Source organism: Rattus norvegicus, chromosome 1 (assembly GCF_036323735.1).
Source record: "Rattus norvegicus strain BN/NHsdMcwi chromosome 1, GRCr8, whole genome shotgun sequence".
NCBI lineage: Eukaryota > Metazoa > Chordata > Mammalia > Rodentia > Muridae > Rattus > Rattus norvegicus.
The window spans coordinates 216,339,994-216,359,886 of NC_086019.1; the positions used below are offsets into that span (position 1 = coordinate 216,339,994).

Below are 19,893 nucleotides of genomic sequence, written 5' to 3' on the forward strand. Positions count from 1 at the left end.
TCCCCAACAAGAACACTGTCCACCTGGCTCTGGGTGTCTCCGATGTGCCCGGCTGTCAGCACGGGGAGGCATCGGCAGTGACTACTACTCCACGGCCGAGGTCAGAAAGACCGCTGGCCAGGAGGGGTCCTGAACCCTGGGGGATACCTACCTGGAGGAGTGCCTAGGAGCAGGGCAGAGTCAGCTTTGGACTTGGCATGGAAGAACAGGTGGAAAGCTTCCTTCCAGACCTTCCTCCTCAAACCCAGGACTGTGGCCTCAGTGCTGAGACTTACCAGGTGGTGTGCAGCAGGAAGAGGAAGATAGCAGGCAGCACGAGGTCATCGCTGCCCACAGACCAGCGCCGCCGGAACACCACGATCCCGGGCATGGCTGGCAGCTCTGGGAGGCTCAGCGGGCCAGGCGCTCACCTCCTGAAAGCAAGAAGAGTACCCTGGAACCGTCTGAGCTACCACCGGGTATGCTCAGGCACCTTGGGTGTTGGCACCAGTCCCCACCCAATTGGCCTCCAGGCACTAGAGATGCTGACCCAGGTAGAAGCTGCCCACTGCCCTCTCAAGCTCCCTAACAACAAAGGTCTTGACAGCACCCTCAGCCTGTCCCCTGAGGTCACTCCTGCCCACCACCTGATTGGCACCTGCCCAATGGTCATTCCTGTAGTAACTGCTCAGCTCCACTGAAGACCTAGGCTCTGGTTGGCTGCCTGCACTTGGGAGACTTAGGACCATGATTCTGAAGGTAGCCTAGGTCTCAAAAAAAGAGATAAGAAGACCCTAAGCTCACTCTTTTGTCACATGTGGGATCAATGGGATGTTTGGCTCCCAGGGTCCTGTCTTTCCACAAGGAAATCTGACCAGTACTTATGGTTCTGGGCCGAAGCTTTCGGAACTAAGAGCAAGGGTCCCTGAGCAGAAAGCCCTGTGGAGTGGGAGGGACACGAAAGGCCTGGGGAGGCTGGGAGAGGAGTGTGTGAGTGGTGGAGGGTGAGGATGCCCAGCATGTCAGATCTTCTCCTTAAGGCTTTGCACAGCGAGGCCTTTGGTTTCTTGTTCACCTTTGAGCTGTGAGTGTGGTTTGACTCCAGCTTACAAAACTCTCAGCCACTGTCATGGTTCAGGTTGGGATTCTGGCTAGTGACATCGGCCCCTCACTGTGAGGAGGGCAGCTGCTCTAACACACCCTTGACCTGATAGCTTTCACTGCTTGATGCTTACTTCTCTGAGGTAGCTGGGTACAGACCAGCCACCAACAAGCTCAGGAGTGGCCAGGAGCTAGGGGCCTCCTGTGGAGCTGGGAAGAGCACTGGTAGCACAGTGGAAGGCTGGTCTGAGCAGAAACCCAGGACTTGGTCCAGGACAGCTCTATGTGTCCTGTGCAGAGAGAAACCCCTTCTACAGAGGGCTGGGCACCCCACGAGAGGGCAGCTGTCCCCCAGGGCCAGCAGAGGTTTACATGGCACCTGGTCCAAGGGTAGACAGCAGGTCCTCCTCTCTCTAGTGACAGGTCCAAAGAAAACACATGTATATGGAAGGAACTAGCCAAATCTTCCTGGACCTGTGAGCATAGCCCTGCCAGTGGGAGAAGGGGAACGGGGCCAGGTGGCTGGGCAGCATGTCATGTCAGGACAGGCTCCGCTGGGCTTATCTCTCAGGACCAGCCAGTGAACACTCCCAAGGAGTGCCCAGAAGCAGAGCTGGCTGCCTGAGCAGCGGCTGGGGTCGTGCCTACTCCCCCCACCCCCAGGAAGTGACATCATCCCACCCTCGAGGAGGAGTCAGGCAGATTGTGAGAAGCAGGAGAAAGATGCAGAGTGAGGAAGCAGCTGCTGCTGGGGTGGCTTGGGGGTGGGGAGGTCTACTGTAGACTGGAGCTGAGGACTGGAGCAAGATCCGGGACAAGGAGGCCTGAACACAGCTCGGAGTTTGGAATAATGAATGGGAAGGAGCTAGGGCCTCATGGGTGGCAGCAAGGCTGGGGCGGGCAGAGCTGCCAACAGCTGCTGTACCTGTTCCCCCCTCGTGTGCAGGTGGCTCAGAGTGGGAAGCTGGAGGTGGCACCGCTCTGCCCACACACATTCAGGGAAGTGGGGCGGGAGCAGCACCATCACCTGTTGAGGCCCTGCATTTTGTCTTCATCAGGCCAGGGGAGATGCCATGCTTACCCAGTGAGGCCGGTCAGGGAGGGTCCTACCCCTGCCAGCGACCTGGTGCATCACCTCAAGCAGAATATGGCCCTTTCACAGTCACACTGGGTGTGACTCCTCTCCCACCCTTCCTCAAGGAGTCTAGAAAGGCTAACACTGTAGCTCACCAGGTGCCCAGTACCCTGGTCCTTGCACTTAGAACCCTGGCCTGACCTTACCTTGCCCTCTCTGACCCCAGGTCTTGCAGCCATGACTGCAGGACCATGACACTGTTGGAATGACAGGGCCAATAGCACCTGTACTCTGCTGGGGCGGGGTGGGGGAGGTGATGAGCATCCATGGCTGCTGGGGCAGGGTGGGGGAGGCGATGAGCATCCATGGCTAGCAGCTGTGCTCGGCACCAGGGCCTTCCTGTGATATGGTAGATTTTGGAGGGCTGACCCCACACATTTCCTGTTACTGGCATTTGGGGTTCCATACCTCCCCAACATCCCCTCCAGCTTCCCAGCTTCTGCCCAGGGCAGCTAACATGAGTCCTGGACTCCGTAGGCAGAAGTCCTGACCCAGGAGTTATAAACCCAGCATCCACCATCTAACTGTGTAACTTACTGCTTGTACCTGTGGCATGTCAGTTATGTTTTCCTCTTAAAATTCCAGCCAGGATCCCAAGAGAGAAAGTCTGCAGAAGCCTCACAGTGCTGGACCAACGCCACAGCACATCAGTGGGGGGGGTGGGGGTGAAGGAGTGCGTGTGAACCCCTAGCAGCCCAGCTGCCCTCCCAGACGAGGCAGTGGAATCTTCGGCTGGTTACCACTGGGTCACGGGGGAGGGGAGGAGTAGGAGCAGGGGGCTTCCCCTGTACAGATTCATAAATCCTAAGGCTTCTATTTTTATGGGTCTGAAAGACGTCCTTTCTTTGGAGACCCCAGCCCATTACAATGGGGGGCCTGTTCCCTTGCTGGAGCTGTGATTTCATTTGGAGGAAATGTCTTGGAAGGGGGAGGGCCCAGCCACTTCCTGGCCTGGGGCAGCTGTAGAGCACCTCCTCAGTTCCCCCAACCCCATTCCCAGAGTGGCCCCTAAAGACTAAACTGTGGTGGGGTCAGCACTCTCCTCCCAGACCCTGAGGACTTCCAGGGCAGGCCACATCCACTCCAGCAGGAGCTTAGCTACCCCTACCTAGGCAGGAATGTAAGGAGTAGCAGGAGCCAGGGAGTGTGGAGGGCACCAGGACTCTGGAGGGTGTGGAGGGGCACCAGGACTCTGGAGGGTGTGAAGGGGCACCAGGATTCTGGAGGGTGTGGAGGGGGCACCAGGACTCTGGAGGGTGTGGAGGGGCACCAGGACTCTGGAGGGTGTGAAGGGGCACCAGGACACAGGTGGTTGTGAAGAGGTACCAGGCCCCAGACGGGTGTGAGGGGGTTACCAGCTCCAAGCAGGTATGAAGGGGTGCCAGGCCCAGGTGGATGTCAAACAGTTCCAGGTCCCAAGCAGGTGTGAACAGGTACCAGGAGTACCCTTCATGTGGTTGGAATGACTTAGGTAGACAGCCCTAAGGGGTCTCTTTTTCTGCCCCCTCCCTTACCATGGCCAGATTTTCCTGGTGATGATTCAGGCCTCTGGGTTAAATATTGACCATTCTGCGAGTTCCTCTTCCTAAAAATGCAAACTTCTTTTTAAAATGCACATGCTGCCTTCTCTGTCATCATCATCACTACCACCACCACCACCACCATTGTCACCATCACCATCAGCAACATCATTATTATCTGGTTATAGGGTCTCTGTATCTTAGGCTGGCCACAAAATATGTGTCAAGACCTTAAACCTCTACCTCCAGAGTGCTGGAATTACAGGTAATATACCCCATACCTGGTTTTATGTGGCAATAGGGATCAAACCTGGGCACCATCTTTGATTCCATGCACGGTTGGGGATGCACACAACCTGCCCTCACCTGGCAGGAACCTTCTAGATAGGGAGGCTCTCCAACACCTCACCTTCCACACATATTTGTGAAGTGACCCCCACTTGCCCCAAGCTTACTGCTCTCTGCAGAGGCTGTGATGAAGACGATGCCTTGGTTACTCTGTACTCCTGCCACACAAACTCATCTTTCTAGGCCAGACAAAGGCACCTCCCCTTTGAAGTCCTCCTTGACTACTCCCTTATGGGGGCTGCAGGCCCCTCAACCCAACCTGGCCCCTGACAGATTGCCTTAGAGTTAACTTCCTAAATCCTTGCTGCTGCCTTTGCCAGTCTCAATTGAGAACTTCAGGAGTTAGGATTCAGTAGGCATACAATGCCCTGTGACATCACCCCAAACCACCACTGTAACTCCAAGGCTTGCAACAGCCCTGTCTTGGTCAACACCTTGGCTCACACCTGCTCTGCTTACCAGGCAATGCCCCCTTGAAAGCTCGCTGGAGCCCCCTCCAACCACCTGAGCGGTGCTATGTGGTTTCTGCCTTTGTACAGTGGGATGCCGCATTACCAAGGCTAGAGTGAGAACGAATGGGTGCCAATCTACAGGGCTTGTCTTAGGCCTGACCATGGCTTAGGTCCTGGTGTGGTGTCACTGTAGTAGAACCTGCAGGTCTACTCACACCCTAGAGCGTCCAGGAGCCAAAGAGAGTGTCCTCTGCGTAGACTGAAGACCACGGAGAGGACCAACAGTAGCCTGCGTTGTCTGTCAGCCTGACACTGCCTTCTCAGGCACACAAACACACCAGGGCCATTCCTCCAAGAATCCCTGAGGAAGTATTGTCTTTCTCATTTCCAGGCCTACAGCCCACCTGGGCAGGGTGGCCAAGGGGCTGGCCTTTGAAGGCACAGGAAGGGTGATGGTAGCAAAGGAGGTGACAGAAAGTTGTGTGGGCTGAGGGCCGCGTGTGCCACCAGCCTGTGCCCGGGCGTGTGCAACCCAAGTTAGGGGCCCAAAAGCTGTTGCTTTTCACACATCAGCTGTGCTGGAGCAGAAGGGAGAGCTGAGTCTGCCCAGGGCCAGGGCAGAATTTCAGCAGGAGAGAGGTCCTCAAATGCCTGGCCCCGTGGAGCATAGACAATGTGCCTGGTGCAGCTAGACCGGGAGAGGAAAGCCAGTCTTCTGTCCCCCAGCCAGGGTCTGAGGCTAACAGACACCTGACACACTCTCACCTGCACCTATGGCCTCGAAGGACAGAGTTTCACATTCTCTACCCCTAGCATTAGGGGTCCTCACTCCATCCCTCCAGCTTAGTCTGCCTGTCTGCATCTCATAGATGGGGAAACTGGGGCTCCATGAAGTTAGAAATACAGCAAGGGGCAAGTAGAGGCAGGCTGTGAAGCCAGCTCTGTTCTGTTGGGCTTGTGACCAGAGACCTTTTCCTATAAAAGTGCCATCAGGGGGTCAGGCTTGGAGTTACAGGAATGGGGCAATGAGAAGGCAACCCTGCCACTAGGGTGATACCTGCACTGAACTAGATATGCTTCCAACAGTTACTCAGCCACGCGTGTTTTTTTAATTATGTAGTGTTTCAGACTGTTAGATGTGGTTTCAAGCAGTCACAGAATCCCCTTTCATACTTCTAACACTCGCCATGAACTGCTATTTTTCTCCCCATTTTATAGGCAAGGCTCAGAGGCTCAGAGAGGTTCAGGTAACTTGCCCAAGGTCCCTCAGTTCAGTTATGTTGGAGGCAGGCACGAGGCTCCAGAGCCCTGCTTGGCCAGCCCCTCCCCACCAAACGTTCACCAGGCTCCATGTATCGCCAGCTCCACTTCTAGTTCTCACGCTAATTATTTTCCAACTCCTCTTCAATGAAAAGAATTTGCCATCTGCCACCAGGCCCTGTCACTGACACCAGCCAACTCCCCAGGAATCAATTGGGGCCTTTCGCTTCCTGCTGGCTGTTCTGAGAGGGCTGCTGGCTGAGAAATGGGGAAGGAAGGGCCAGAGAGAGTGGCAGGACCCTCTCCCCACACTCTGTCCTGGGCAGGGGTTGTTCCTGAAGGTGAAAGGTCCCTCAGCTTGGCCAGACTTTCCTTCTGAATTCTTCCTTAGAGATCTTCTTCTCCCTATAGGCCTCTCGTACTTGTTCCATTCAGTTCTCTGGGCAGAAGTGACCTGGAGGGGCTCAGACACGCAAGCAAGCCAAGCCGTGCTGGCCTCAGGTTGCATTCTTCCCCTGGGAGCTGCAGGGCTGAAGCAGGCAGGTAGCAGTAGGCCTGCAGCCAGTCTCCTCCCATCCCTTGCAGTGCAGTTCACTCCACTGGATCTCCTAACCACTCCCTCCTTCAAGTACACAGAGCTGGAGGCTGCTCCAAGAAGCAGCCACCGCCTTCCTCCAGTTCTGGATCAGGGCTGACATGGTTCAAGATCTTGGTTCTGTTATTTCTATTGGCCTGTGACCATCACTTTTCTGAACCTCATTTTCCTTGTGTGCAAATGAGATAATGCATGAAGTCCCTCCTTGGAGGGGGACGGACTGTGAGGGGCAGCTGAGCACACAGAGCGAGTAGCTCAAGGAAGCCTGGTTTGTTCCCACTCTGATGCATACATCAGTTTCCCTGCAGTGTGTGCAGGATCTTTACCTCTGCACCAAGCCTGCTGCCCTGCAGCAGACAGTCCCTGGCCCTCTATTCCCAGTAGCAGGCAGACCTGCACCAGCCCCAGTCCTTGAGTGACTTCTTCTCAGGTAGGGTTGGTGGTGCCTCTGATGAAGCTAGCAGGGTCTTCACTCCTTGGACCCACACGTCAGTGAGGCAGGAGTGCCATCTCTCTAGAGGGGACAGCTTGGGCTACTGAGCTCCTGCCCAAGGCCACAAGGCTGTACACCACTCCAAATCCATATTCCTATGAAAAAGCTGAGTACCTATCTGCCTTATCTGTCTGTGTAACTGAGTTTCAGGCTTTCCTACTGCAGAGTTCTTCCCCACCTAAACGCAACACACCCTTGAGGACAGAAGCCTCCACAAGCTCTCTCAGTCCAACGTAACTCCTCACACTGTTCTTCCCTGAAAGCCTCCCTTTTGCTGGGGCTACATGCTGGGAGTTCTTGGCTTCCTAGATGGGCCCCTGCAGGGAAGTTCACCAGATCTCAGCTGTCCCCCATTCTCAACTCCTGAGAACTTCCTCCAGAGGAGACTGTCAGTCTCTAGTGCTGGTAACACCTCACAGAGGAGTCAGCACCTCCCCGCTTCCTTAGGGGATCCCTAATGAGGTTGTTAATGAGGTGTTAAGTGGGCACACCAAGCGTGACACCTCCCCTCTGGGAACCCCCACCCCTTGGGCCCAGCCTACCCTGAGCCACGTTCAGCCCCACCTCCACAGGCAGTGGACCAGCCCTCGGATCTGGTCTGCTTGGGGTGCATGCTGCTCAGAGGTGAGAGAAAGCCTCCAGTTGAGTTATATGTGCCTTAGAGAGACACCTCCTGGGCAGTCCAGCCATCTAGGGCACAGGCCAGAAGCTCCAGCTCTTGGGTTTCAGCCACTCTCAAGTCATCTTCAAAGCCAGCAGGGATCAAATGACAGCAAGCGGAGCTCCTTCCCCGGGGAGCTGCTCTACAGAGCTCAGTGTCTCAGAGGCCGCACCTACCCTCTGCCCCAACTGTGGAATATGGGACCACCGACAGCACAAGCTATGGCCCAGCCTCTCCTTTGCTTGGCTCTCCTTCTTTCTGTGCTATTTGAGGGGAGCCCTGATGAAGGGAGGTGATCACAGCAGGTAGGTCTCTGGGGCCTGGCACTCCATGTCATTTAGAGCCAAGGTTTAACTGCTGCACACATTTCTAGGTTTTGGACTAAGTGCTCGAAAATGCCTGAGAGCCATGAGACAGAGGAGCCCTCTGGTCAATTCTGGCATTTAGGGAGACAGCCTTGGGATGCTGTTCAGAATCGGGAGGCCATTCCATATCTCCTCCATCTCCCGAGCTAGGAGAGCAGACCAGTCTACAAGAGAAAACACTTGACCTCAGGCCACAACTTCTATTTTCACACTCCCTCTTCCCTCTTACCCGTCAGTAGGACAAAGCTGGACTCATCACAAGTCACACAGGTCTCCAAGAAGGAGCAGTGCCTGGAAGGCCCCCACTGCTGGGTGGAGCACAGGCTGGACCTGGCACTGGTCCCAGGGACTTATTTCTCAGCCATCCACTGGGCGAAGACTTCAGAGTGCAGTGCGGGAGGGGCCAGCCACTTCCTATGATGAGTCAGATGAGTCAATGACCATTTCCCCATCAGTAAACGGCTGACACTGATGACAGTGCTTCCCTCATGGGCTGAGGGATGGTGGGGACAAAACCATTTCAAAGTTGTGGAATGTTGAGAGCAGGCTCTGACACAGACAGGATGCTTGGGTGCTTGGCAGTGTGAACTACATACACTGCTTAGGAACCGTTCTTTTCAAAAACCTAGCATGGGCCAGAGAGATGGCTCAGCAGGTAAAGACGCTTGCCACACAAGCTTGATAACCTGATTTGATGGAGCACGGGCAGAACCAGCTCCACAAAGTTGTCCTAGACTTCCATAGGCATGCTATGAAATGCGTGCGCCCTCCCCCATCACATACACTTCCAATAGTTTTTTTTCCTTAAAGCATATCATGGTTCCTAAGTGGCCTTTAAATAAAATTAAACTCTCGGGCATTGGCTCTAAAGCTTTCTACCAAGTGCTCAGAGCCCCTGCATCCTGCCATGATCACCAAGACCAACCTTTATATCCCAACTCTTGGTTCTGTGCCAGGCCCTGCTCCCCTCCATGGTTCCCACCAACTGCGCCTGGCCAGAGAGTCTGTCCTCTTGTGGAGGTCTGTTTGGGTGCCTGTCCCCACCTGCCCCCAACTCCAGCCCTGGTGGGAGGTGGTTCAGCCAGTGGCCTGCTTTCTGCAGGTTTCTGGTGTGGGCTTCACCTTCTCTATTACACTGCACAGTCCTGAGAAGAAAACTTAGGCTCTGCCTACTTCTGTCCTAGTCTGTGATGGCTTAGCAACCAGGAGGCCGAAAATCAGAGGCACTGGGGAATAAGGCTCATGCTTCCAACACAGAGCTGCCCATGTGGAATCTGGACAGAACCCACAGTCCACTTTGTTCAGGATAGGTTAAGGCTGAACAGAAGCAGGGCCCAATCTGTTTGGTTTTACCTTCCTTTCAAGAGGCCTTGCCCCTGATAGGCAGGTGCCCAGCCTTGTCACACTGTCACTTCTGTGGTTTCACTCCCTTGGTGTAGCAGGAGGTGGAGCTGGGGCCCTCTGCTGCCACTTGGCAAGACCAGAGCAGGGGCAGTAGCAAGGGTTTGGCAGGCCTTGTTTCAGTCAACCTGGGGCTACTGCTCACTGTTGAGGGATGAGGCAGGCTTCTGTGCTGCCCCTAACCTGACTAAGAGAGAACCCTATCTTGGGGGGGGGGGCAAACCTTTCAAGAAAAGAGTGACTGGCAGCATGTATGAAGACTAGCAGCAGGTGAGCGCTAATAGGGTGCCCACCCAGTATCTTCGGGCCAGACTAGGTCCTGGTGAGACCAGAGAGGCTGAGGCTCCGGCCAGGCCAGCACTAGTGCCTCATCTCCCTCAAGGCTCAGGGCGGTAATGTGACAAAGCCTGTTTCCTCAGCAGGCACAGTCCTTTCCTGCACATCCCAGGAAGGCTCTGGAGTGGGGGATGGCAGTGAGGGGGGTCGGGCCTGCGTCATAGCTCGTGCTGGCTTCTCCACCCTCAGTGGCCGCTGGTGGCTATAAATACCACTCCATTCTCTGGATGTTGCAGGAGATGACCTAGAATCGTGGGCTTGGAGGCCTCCAGGGGCCCCCTCCCTGCTCATTTCAGACACAGCCTGTCTGACCAGAACATCCTTGCAGCTGGAGCGTGGCCACCCACCTGAGGAAGGGGCAAGACTAGAGCAATGCCTCAGCCAGCATGGGGAACCCCAAACCCAAAGGACAGCACTTTGACTCCAAACCCTCTTCACAGGCCAGGTATTAAGGACACCAGGCCCCAACCAGCCCAAGAGATAACAAAGAGACAAGGCCACCTGAGACCTGCTGCTATTTGTACCACAGCCCCTGGCTTTGGGTTCTCTCTGGAGTCCCACTCAGAGACACTGGACCCTAAGCCTTCTTTTCACCTTCTCACCCCATAGTCTCTGCATGACTTTTAGTTCAAACTGGATTCCAAATATGCCATTGCCCTGGGAGCCTCTTTGGGACAAACCTCATTTTGACAGGTCCCTTGGGGTGTCAGTTGTTTATACAGGTGGTGGTGGCTTCCTTCTCCTACCTGGGAGCCTGCCACTGAGGGAGACCTCCCTTCTTAGAAGCCCAGGCCTGGCTGACCAGGAGCACAGGACAGAAAGCAGTCCCTAGACCTGGTAGAACAAGGACACTGATCCTCACAGTGGTAGACTTTGGTTCCAAGTTTTCTAGCTTGGGCCAGGGCAGGCTTTGAGGGGAGGTGAGAAACAGAGAAACAGAGAGAGAGCCCAGGGCTGGGCGTACACACATGGGATCTGACTAAGAAAGTCTTTACTGTAGACATCCTCTAATCTCTGTGTGCCCACCACATGCCAAGGACCTAAGGGGTGTAAGAAAGACAAGCCATGGAGTGACGTGGGATCAGAGTCCCATGTATCTCCAACCCAGAAGAAAAGAAGGTAAATCCAAGCCACTCTACCTAAGGCAAGGGAAACTCTCCCACAACAGAGGTCACACAGACCTGAGTGTGGCTGCCCAGAGAACATGGAGCCAGAGTTGGGTCAAGCACGGCAGAGGGACCACTGGAGGGGATAAGAGGGACAAGCACAAGACATACACCTCACAGGTTACAAGGGAGGACACAGGGTGGGGCCAGGTGAGTAGAGGCAGGGATAGAAAGGAGGCTGAGAGGAAGACTGGTGGGGTGAGATGCTGGGACCTTGGCCAAAGTGGATGTGAGATGAAAGAATATGGACAGTCCAGGCTGAGAGTCGACATACAGAGTCCACAGTGATAGGGAGGGAGGGCACTCATGCGATGGGCCTTTAAATCACAGGCCTGCAGCTGCCTGGCCCCACACAAAAGCACCATATTTCCAAAGAGTTCTGATTCAGCTCCGTCCTGATTCAGGTGAACCTGTGCACAAGTACAAGGGAGCAGACCCATGACAGGAAACCCTCAGGAGCGGTCACTGGCTTCTAAAGTATGCTTGAAGTTTGAGGCTTTCCCCCGGATAGCCTGTCATCCAGTCCTGACCATGTGAGTTCATGTGACCCAGGCAGGGCTCTAAACCTGGGCTCCTCCTCATACGATGAAGACAGCAGCAGCCACTGCCTCTTTGGACACTGGGGAAAGGAGGAGCATCCTGAGCATTGAGCCTGCTCTCGGATGCTTTACTCATTCTGCCTTCCTCCCTGGGACTCTCAATGCTCTCTGCTGACTTGCTACAACAGAGTGCTATAACGGCCACACCCACTATCCCTGTGTGAGTGTGTGAGTGTGTGAGTGTGTGAGTGTGTGTGAGTGTGTGTGTGTGTGTGTGTGTGTGTGTGTTCTCGAGCACACGCATAAGACACATCCTACCACAGGGTGGTAGAGTTCACCTCAGCTCCTATTCCTCCTGCTTAGCCCAGCACTATCCCAGAGACCAGAGGAAGGGTGCAAATGAGTCTTCACCCTAAAACCTCTTACTCAGAGGCTAAGAGCTGAGGAAGGGCAGTTGGTTGTTGCTGGAGCTAAGACTGGGTAACAGCTGATTTGAAGGCCCTGTGGTCCATGGGTGCCAGCCCTTCCCCATCATCTGCACAGAGCTTCCTCATAGCTCTTCTGGGGCTTTGACAGGATGCATGAGATCACGTCTGGGGCTTCCAGGGAGAAAAGGCCGGAGGGATAGAGGTAGGATTAATTATGTATTAATGTATTTATTTTATTAGTGCTTCTGTTGACTGCACAGGCAGAGTGGGAAAACACAGGGGAGTTAGGGTCAGTCTGTGTGGGCTACCACAGGGCCTGGCCACTTAATAGGTCTGTGTAAGTTGCAGCCACTTTGAGCCCTGGTACCTGGAGAAGAGGAGTAACAGCTGTGGGATGCTGGTGGAAGGGCAATGCAGACCAGTTTTCTTACCTGTAAATGAGAATGCCAAGAGTCACAGTCCACAGGGCTGCCCCTGGGGAGGAGTCATGGCAGGCATCTGGTGCCAAGCTGTATATGGGTGGTAAACAGTGGGCATTTCTTCCTCTATTGGAGGACAGGTCATAGGAAGAAGGCCCCGGGACAGGCTCTGCAGTCCCCCTCCCCACAAGGCTAGCCAGCTGTGTTTGTTCCCAGGCCAAAGCATGGCAAGACAACTCTCTCCTACCCATGCCTATCCCTGAATCACACAGCTCTTTCTCCCACCTGCTTAGTCTTGGGCATCTGGGATCCCTGTGGCTAGAAGCCTGTCAGTCAGGCTGTTTGGTTTCTTACCCCTAGCACATGGGTAGTCTGAAAGTGACCAGGCAACCTCTTGCAGCTGTGCCCACCTGGAAAAGTTGTTATCAAGTCTGAGCCAATGTGTCCTCCTAGCTCCCCTCTGTTTACAGAGTTCTTCACCCATGGGAGGTATAACACAGCCTCTTGGTGACAGCCTGTTTGCCCTCATGGAGCATATGAGCAGGTACCGGGTGGCACAGAGGTCATGGGTCATAGTTTTGACTTTGTTAAAGGTGACTACACAAAGAAGAATGGAAACCCAAAGATGATGCGTAGAGTTCCCATCTTACAGGACTGAAAGTTCTCCACAAAGCTGGCCATAGGCAAGACTACAGGAAGTGAGGCATTCGGCTCCTAGCCTAGCTAATGCAAGTCCCACCTGGGACTACCAGCAAAGGGAAAAGGAGGGTTCTTCATCCTTGGGTCTAGCCACTGGTTATTTAACTTGTTCTCGTTGACATAGAGGACCCAGAACACAGCTTCTAGGAGCCACTGTGGACGAGCTGTCAGGCAGTGAGAGATGCTGGAACACCAAACCCATAGGAGGCAGCGCCGTACTGGAGAAGTTCAAGTTCAAGATGCTAAAGCAAATTCAGCTGAAAGGGGTGAAGGGAAGGTCAGGGATAGGATGGCTTGAACTAAGACACGCTCTTCTGCTAGGAGGAAGGGTAGAGGCCTGCAGACTGACCATTCCAGGACAGAAAGGACCAGATGTATCTGCACAGGGCTCCTGGCTTTGGCCATGTGTTCCTTTGCCCCAGCCACACAAAAGTCCCATTGATGCTGCCCCTCACCCCCGCACCCTGGGGCCAGTGCCCCAGAACAGGGCCCTGTGGGCCTCTCCTGCTCCTAGCTAACAGTCCAGCTGTTGCTGCTGCCGCTGCTGCTGTCCAGGCACGCCAGGCATGCCAGGCCTGGGCAATATGAAGTCACATGCTCTGCGCGGGCGAGGCCATGCCCTGCTGGGATAGGTCATGTGTAGTACAGGGCCTGCTGAAAAGCAGGGTGCCAAGAAGCACTGTTGTCTTCCTGCCACTCCACGCCCCCCAGTCCCGCCTATCTTCTAGGAGGGCAAATCCTTGGGCAAACAGTCAGACAGGTGCAAAAGACAAAGCAAAGGGGGAAGGGGGGAAGGGGAGAAGGAAAAGCAAACATCAAGGCCTTGGCTCTGCCTGCTGCCTGCTTGACTGTGTTATCGTGGCCCTGCCTATAGCGGCCACTAGTACCCCAACAATTTGCCTGTGGTATTTGGAGAGTCTAGAAGAGCAAATGAGTTGACTCCCTGCTATCCACTCCCCCAGAAGGCCTGACTATGAGGCAGGGGAGGCAGCAACAGGAAGAATGAATAGGGCCTGAGGCCTCCAAAGTTGCTTGCCAACCACCTAGGCCACCACACATGCTCCCTCAAGTTTTGTCTAGGGGACAGAGTAAGTGACCCCACAGATATGCTGGAGAGGGCAGACTTGGAGTCTGCTGAAGGACTTTGAACAAGTCCTAGGAGCTTGGGGCTAGTGATGTCTGTCACTCACAACCTTTAAAGTTAACTGGTTGAGGCCTGTGTAGGAGTCCTTGGTATACGTGTGGCAGGAGAGAATTACTCTAAAGAGAGACACTTGTGCCCTTCTCTTTGGTATCAGGCTATAGAAACAGTTGTCCCCAAAGAATTAAAAAAAATCTCACAGTGGGGAACAGAAAGGCTGAAGCCTGGTGCCAGCCAGAGAGAAACTTGCCTCCTAGGAAGAGGTCTCACACAATCCCCACCACCTTGTAGGACAGTGATCAGCAGGGGCCACACTCCTACCAGTGCTGTTTAGTTACACACACCTCTTGCCTTCTGTTTAAGCCTAAACATCATGTCAGGACCCTGGGGACAGACTTGGAGGGGTCGCTGGACCCTTCTATCTCTTCTTCCCATCGGCATGGCCACATTGCACTCTCTTTTTCAAAACTACTTGTCTCTAACTGGCCAACAGGGAACAGATGGTCAATCTTGTTTGTTGGGTCTGCTGCAGCTCAGGCTTTGACCCTAACAACTCCAGTAACGCACTTAGGGCTCAGCACACACAAGCCACTCACTATGTGGATGCTCAGCCTAGAGCTTCCTGTGGGGGTGGGTAGACTGGAGGCAGGCTCAGAATGAGGGGCAGTGCTGTGGGGTTGCGGGGGGATCTAGCATGCTTGCCCAGCTGTTCTTGGACCCCATGGGAAAACACTTGGTCACTGACCTGTGGCTGAAGGGCCTGGCAGAAGGAAAGGATAGGCCACATCTACTCCACAATCAGGGGCTGCTCTTGCTGGCCTCAAACCCAGGGTCAGAACTAAGAGAGACATGCGTCACTCCCTTTTGGGGCTTTGGCTTTGGGCTGATCCCAACCTAGATGCAAACAGAGGACAGGCTATATTCTAAGGGTCTAGAGGAGGTAACATGGTCTCCCTTTGCTCCATATGCCTCAGTTGGATATGCTGCAGGCCTCCTGTTTTCAGCCCACATTGCTTTCTTCAATCTTGCTGTCTACAGAGCTCTTCCCAGGATTAACCTAAACACTGCCTCCAAGATGTCACTGGGGTCCACCAACCCCTTAGGTGGGACAATTAGTTCTCTTCCATTCTGCGCTCCCCAAAGGCTGGGGGCTGCTACAGGGCAGGGCTGCACGCCCTGCATCTCCATGTCCTTGGCATCCAGCACAGAGCCTGGTGCCTAGCAGCTGCTCAAGAAATGTCAAACAAGGCCCCAGCCCAGCTCCTTGCTTCTCTCAGATTGCACTGCCAACACACATGGCCAAGAAGATTCAAAGTCAGCTAGCAGGAACCAGGGCAAGACTGTGTTCCTGAGCTGGGGAGAAGGTTTCTGCTCCCTCAGAAGGTGCCCACCTTGCATCACCCACAGTCAGAGGCATGAATGCTGCCTCCCCATCTCCAAAAGCAGAAACCAAAGTTAACAGGGGGTGAGCAAGGGAGGTGCACCGGAACTGCAGGGAGAAAGGCAGTTGTGGCTGCCATCTGCCGTGAGCAAGATGTTTGGAGAACATGCGCTCCTAGCTCTGAGGTCTCCCAGCCAATTTGGGAGGGTGGGGTAGCCCCTCTGCAACTCACACTCAGTCCCAGGATAGGGTGAGGGGGGCCAAGTCTGTACAATGTCCTAGAGCCAAGACTGGAGAGGCCATCAATGGGTGCCAGGGCCAGTCCTACCCTCCCAACCTGGCTGCACCTGGTTGACCTTCTGATTCTTGAGCATACGGGGGCCAGGATGCTCCTGGCTTTGGGGAGTCAATCCCACAATGAGACAGTAAAACTGAAACACAGGGCAACAAGGATGACAGTATCAGTTCATCAAGGCAACGTCCTATTGTCACCTCATTTCACCCTGCCATGCCCATAGGAGAAAGGCAAAGAGGATCCAAGAAAGGGTGGCCGGGTCCTGCTCCGTCCTAGAGAGGACCTGGCTAACTGTGATCCCCAAACAAGGCTCTGGGGTCCTTGACTAATTTTATTATTTATGTATTTTATTTTTTGGGTTTTTTAAAACAGGGTTTCTGTGTGTAGCCATGGCTGCCTAGAACTCACTCTGTAGACCAGGCTGGCCTTAGACTCAGAGATCTGTCTGCCTCTACCTCCTGAGTGCTGGGATTAAAGGTGTGTGATGTCACTGCCTGATCCTTTGAATTTTTTTTAGAGCTCTGGAAGCAATAAACAGAGTACCCCAGCGAAAAGGAGACTTCCAGACCACTGAAGACCAAGGATACATAGACCTGTCATAGGCCACACAAGTTCAGCAGCAGGCAGGAAGAAAACCCAGAACCCTTCCTGCTCCCCAGGTTCCTATAGCTTTGCACCACCCGGTGCAGGGCTGGCCCTACAGTCCTGTCCACAGAACAGCTTCACTTACTGTACAGGGGCACACTGCCCCCATACAAGTAGCTCGACAAATTTTCTTTAAAGAGAGCCTCCTGAGAGGTAAAAGACTATGCTAGCCCACTGGGAAGAAGCATCCTGGCTGGGGCCTGATGTTCCTTCATGCTGCCCATGAACGTTACCTGCTTAGAGGCACAGCTGGCGTGGTCTCTGTGCTCCTTTCCCCAGTTGTAGGCCAGGCTGAATACCAGGTTAGGCTTGTGGCTGGTCAAGCCAGGGCTTGCCAGCCTCATTCCTGCCTGGGACACCTTACCACTGTGCCTGTGTACAAGGAATCAGTACACTTTGGTCCAGATGTGCTGTGAGCATTCAGATAGCCTGCTTGTCAGAGGTGCTGGCTCTGGCACCTGAACAACACTACGAGACTCACAAGGCCGGAAGGATTGACCAAATATGCCAGAGGCGCAACTCTCACTCCGCGAGGTAGCCACCTCCTATGCCTCCAGCCCAGCGAGTCAGGGCGATGCCCTCTCCCACTGGTAACAGGAAGACAGTGCTTCTGGGGCTAGTCACTCAGAACTGCACATCCCCCCATCCCCCCCAGCTCACCCCACGCAGCACTGCTGCCGCCGCCCCCACAAGCCTGCTAGCAAGCCATGCACTCCAGTGCTGTCTGCTCAGTCCTCCCCCGCCCCTCCCCACACTGTGATTGCGACACCTCTGTCCTACTGCTTGCTGAGGGAGGCCTGAGGACGAGCTCTGGGTGTCTGAGAACCAAGTACGCAGGACCTGGGGGGTTTTCTGGGAGCAGGGAATCCAACAGTGTTCTCCTTTCTCCCAGGGGTCTTTGGCCCCAACCAGGTCACTGGGCTGACCCCACTTCCTGCCTCTCACAGTCCTCAGCCTGGCTGCCCTGTTCTGTTCATGGGAAGTGTCTCTGAATCAATGGCTTCCCTATTCTCTAGTCTCTCGGCAGAGGCAGGACAAGGAGGGCGTTTGGCCCAGGAATCTTCAGGACCATGCTCAAGACCTGAGTCTTACTTGTCCCATGTTGGGAAGGAGGGGTGGCGGGCTCTCTGGAGGGCCTAGGGCACTGCACTGACTCTATCACCCTCACCCAAGCCTGGGACTGAGTGTGAGCCGTTCTCAGCACCCAGACACCCTCACAACTCCTGCCTCAGCAGAGGCACAAACAGGCCCAGGGTGAGTCAGCCAGGGAAGTCCCAGCACCAGCACCCACCACTGGAGAAGCTCTGCTGACACCTATGAGTGGGGTATGTAGTCCCTCCCGCAGAGGGTGAGAGGAACACCCGGGCTCCCCCACCTCCATTTCTGCTCCCTGAGAGGGGAGCCAGGCAGGTGGAGCAGAAGGAAGTTACACTGCAGGCAGCCCTGAAAGGTACTCCATGGGCACATGGCTACCCTCCTATGGCCCAACCCCTCAGGTTTAGCACGTTAGTGGAGAGAAATTCCTGACGGTTCCTGCCCTGTGTCACGTATCCTGGCTTTTTCGTTCTATGCTTTTACGGGTTTGACACCACCACAACTCCAGAAGATGAAGGGATGGGTACTCTACCTCATTACTGAGGGGCTTCCTCCTTGTCAAGCCATGATGGAGAGAGGACTGAGGCCCAGACCATCCCTTTCCCAGAAGGTGAGACCAAGGCCAAGCAAAAGTCAAGGCCAGGTAGACCCAGCAAGATGTCCTTCCTGTTCTGGAAGAAACAGGAGGAATGGCCAGGCCTATAAACCTACCAGACCGGTTGGTGCTGGAGGTCACTGGCTACCTCCTGCAGCTTGCCTGACAGTGTAGGAGAGATTGCTGGAACATCCGCCTCAGGACGCCTCCCCCCACACATACTCACAACTCTATCCCTTTCTGGTCTGGCACTCACCCAGGGAGGGCCCTCTACCTCTGCCTAGGTAAGAGAAATGAGGTAGACATGATGTTCTGGGCACGCTCCATCCCACAGCCTTGCCGGGCTCAGAGCCCAGGGCAGGGGACAAGATCTATGGCCTGGGAACTCACAGACCAGGAGTCATTGGCCTCACTCTGCAGGACCTCAGGAGATGCCACCATCCAACCTCTAGGAGTCCTCTGGTCAGATTGACAAAGAAACCCAAGGTGGGCAGGTGAGTGCAGGGTTACAGTGCAAGGGACCTTGGAATGGGGTCAGTGCTCAGTCAGGAGACAGAGGAGGCATCCAAGAGGGAAGATGCCTGTGTGGCTCATATTTCCTGCCCTCCATCCACCCCAGGAGCAAGTGGGAGATTCGTGATGCATAGGGCCCACTGTCCTGCCACTGATGCCAGGAGGCTCCTGAGCTGAGCCTGAGCTGAGCCTTCTCTTGGCCACATGCAGCAGCAGCTCCTCTGGGCTCTTGGACCAGGGTGCACACCGGAGAAGACACAGGGGCCCAGGGGCTGCTTCCCCAGCTTGGATCACATGCATGCTGACTATGGCAGGCCTTAGCCCTATGCATGGGCTGTGATTTCCAAGCTCCCATTTAGGCTTCAGTAGGCCCTGCTAGCTTTGATCTTCAGCTCCTGCTGGGCTTCCCCTTTCTTGGCTCTTCCTAAAGCCTGGCTCTTGCACTTCCGGGACAGGGAAGTGGGTGCTGGGGGAGATTCAGAAGCCTGTCCACTACTTTGAAAAAAGCCTGGAAACATGTGGCCACATAAATCTTCTGGGTTTATTTAAATGTCTTTCAAACAAATGTCTTGAATGGCTTTCTTCTACCCCCACCCCTCCTGGAACTGAGCCACTCAATGGAAAACAGTAGCTCAGAAGTCTTAGGGCTGCTGAGAGTCGTCACTCAGACACAAAGCCAGCACTGCAGCACTCTGGAGGTAGCTCAGACCCCACCCATGAGATCCAGGATGCCAACCTTTGGGCCAGGATCACTCAGGCACCCTGAGTTCTGCAGTCAGTGGGTCTACAAAGACTCCTACTACACAAGCCATACCACTGTGACCCCCCCAGGCATGGAGGCCTAGATATCACAGACAGACAGCCCCATTCAAGCCCTTCTCTAGCGGACCATGCAGCAGCAACCACTCAGAGATAGAAGGCTAGCGGCTGGAACAGAGAGGAGAGGTCTTCTAGGCAACTGAAACTGCTCAGAAAACCAGACAGTATAGTTGGAACTTACCAAAAGACCAGAGCAGAGCAAGTGGTGCTAGACTTAGAGTTCAGGCTGCTCCACCCTCACAATCTGTCGATGAAGACCTGAAGTCCACGGCATACACCGCCACGGCCAAGATCACACAGCTTTGGGTTTTGCCCTGCCAGAAATGCCACTCAAGCCTCATTTACTTAGCACAATCTATGAGCCTAGATTCTGGAGTTTATTTTGGGGCACCCGATGGAAAAATGAACTGTACCTCTGAAGCATTGCAAACTGGGAGAGAGGGGGCTTTCAGATGTCTCTCTCCGCGCTTTCCTTCCATGTACCAGACAGATATCCTTACCAGCACTAGAAG

The 19,893-nt window shown here is 54.5% G+C and overlaps 1 protein-coding gene across 7 annotated transcripts in view; it reads right to left on the reverse strand.

Annotated features, from left to right (window-relative positions):
* Dagla (diacylglycerol lipase, alpha) overlaps positions 1-19,893 on the reverse strand; it is a 56,705-nt gene that overhangs the window by 24,479 nt on the left and 12,333 nt on the right. For 4 of the 7 annotated variants that reach the window (NM_001005886.2, XM_039079785.2, XM_063264449.1 and 1 more), the window contains exon 2: positions 276-413. In NM_001005886.2, coding sequence (NP_001005886.1) covers positions 276-370 — 95 coding nt within the window. In that variant the 5' untranslated portion in view covers positions 371-413. Of the gene's footprint in view, positions 1-275; positions 414-3,729; positions 3,801-8,138; positions 16,568-16,592; positions 16,994-19,893 lie in introns of those variants that run through there. The other 3 variants (XM_017589261.3, XM_039079772.2, XM_039079770.2) reach the window with 3 other exon arrangements.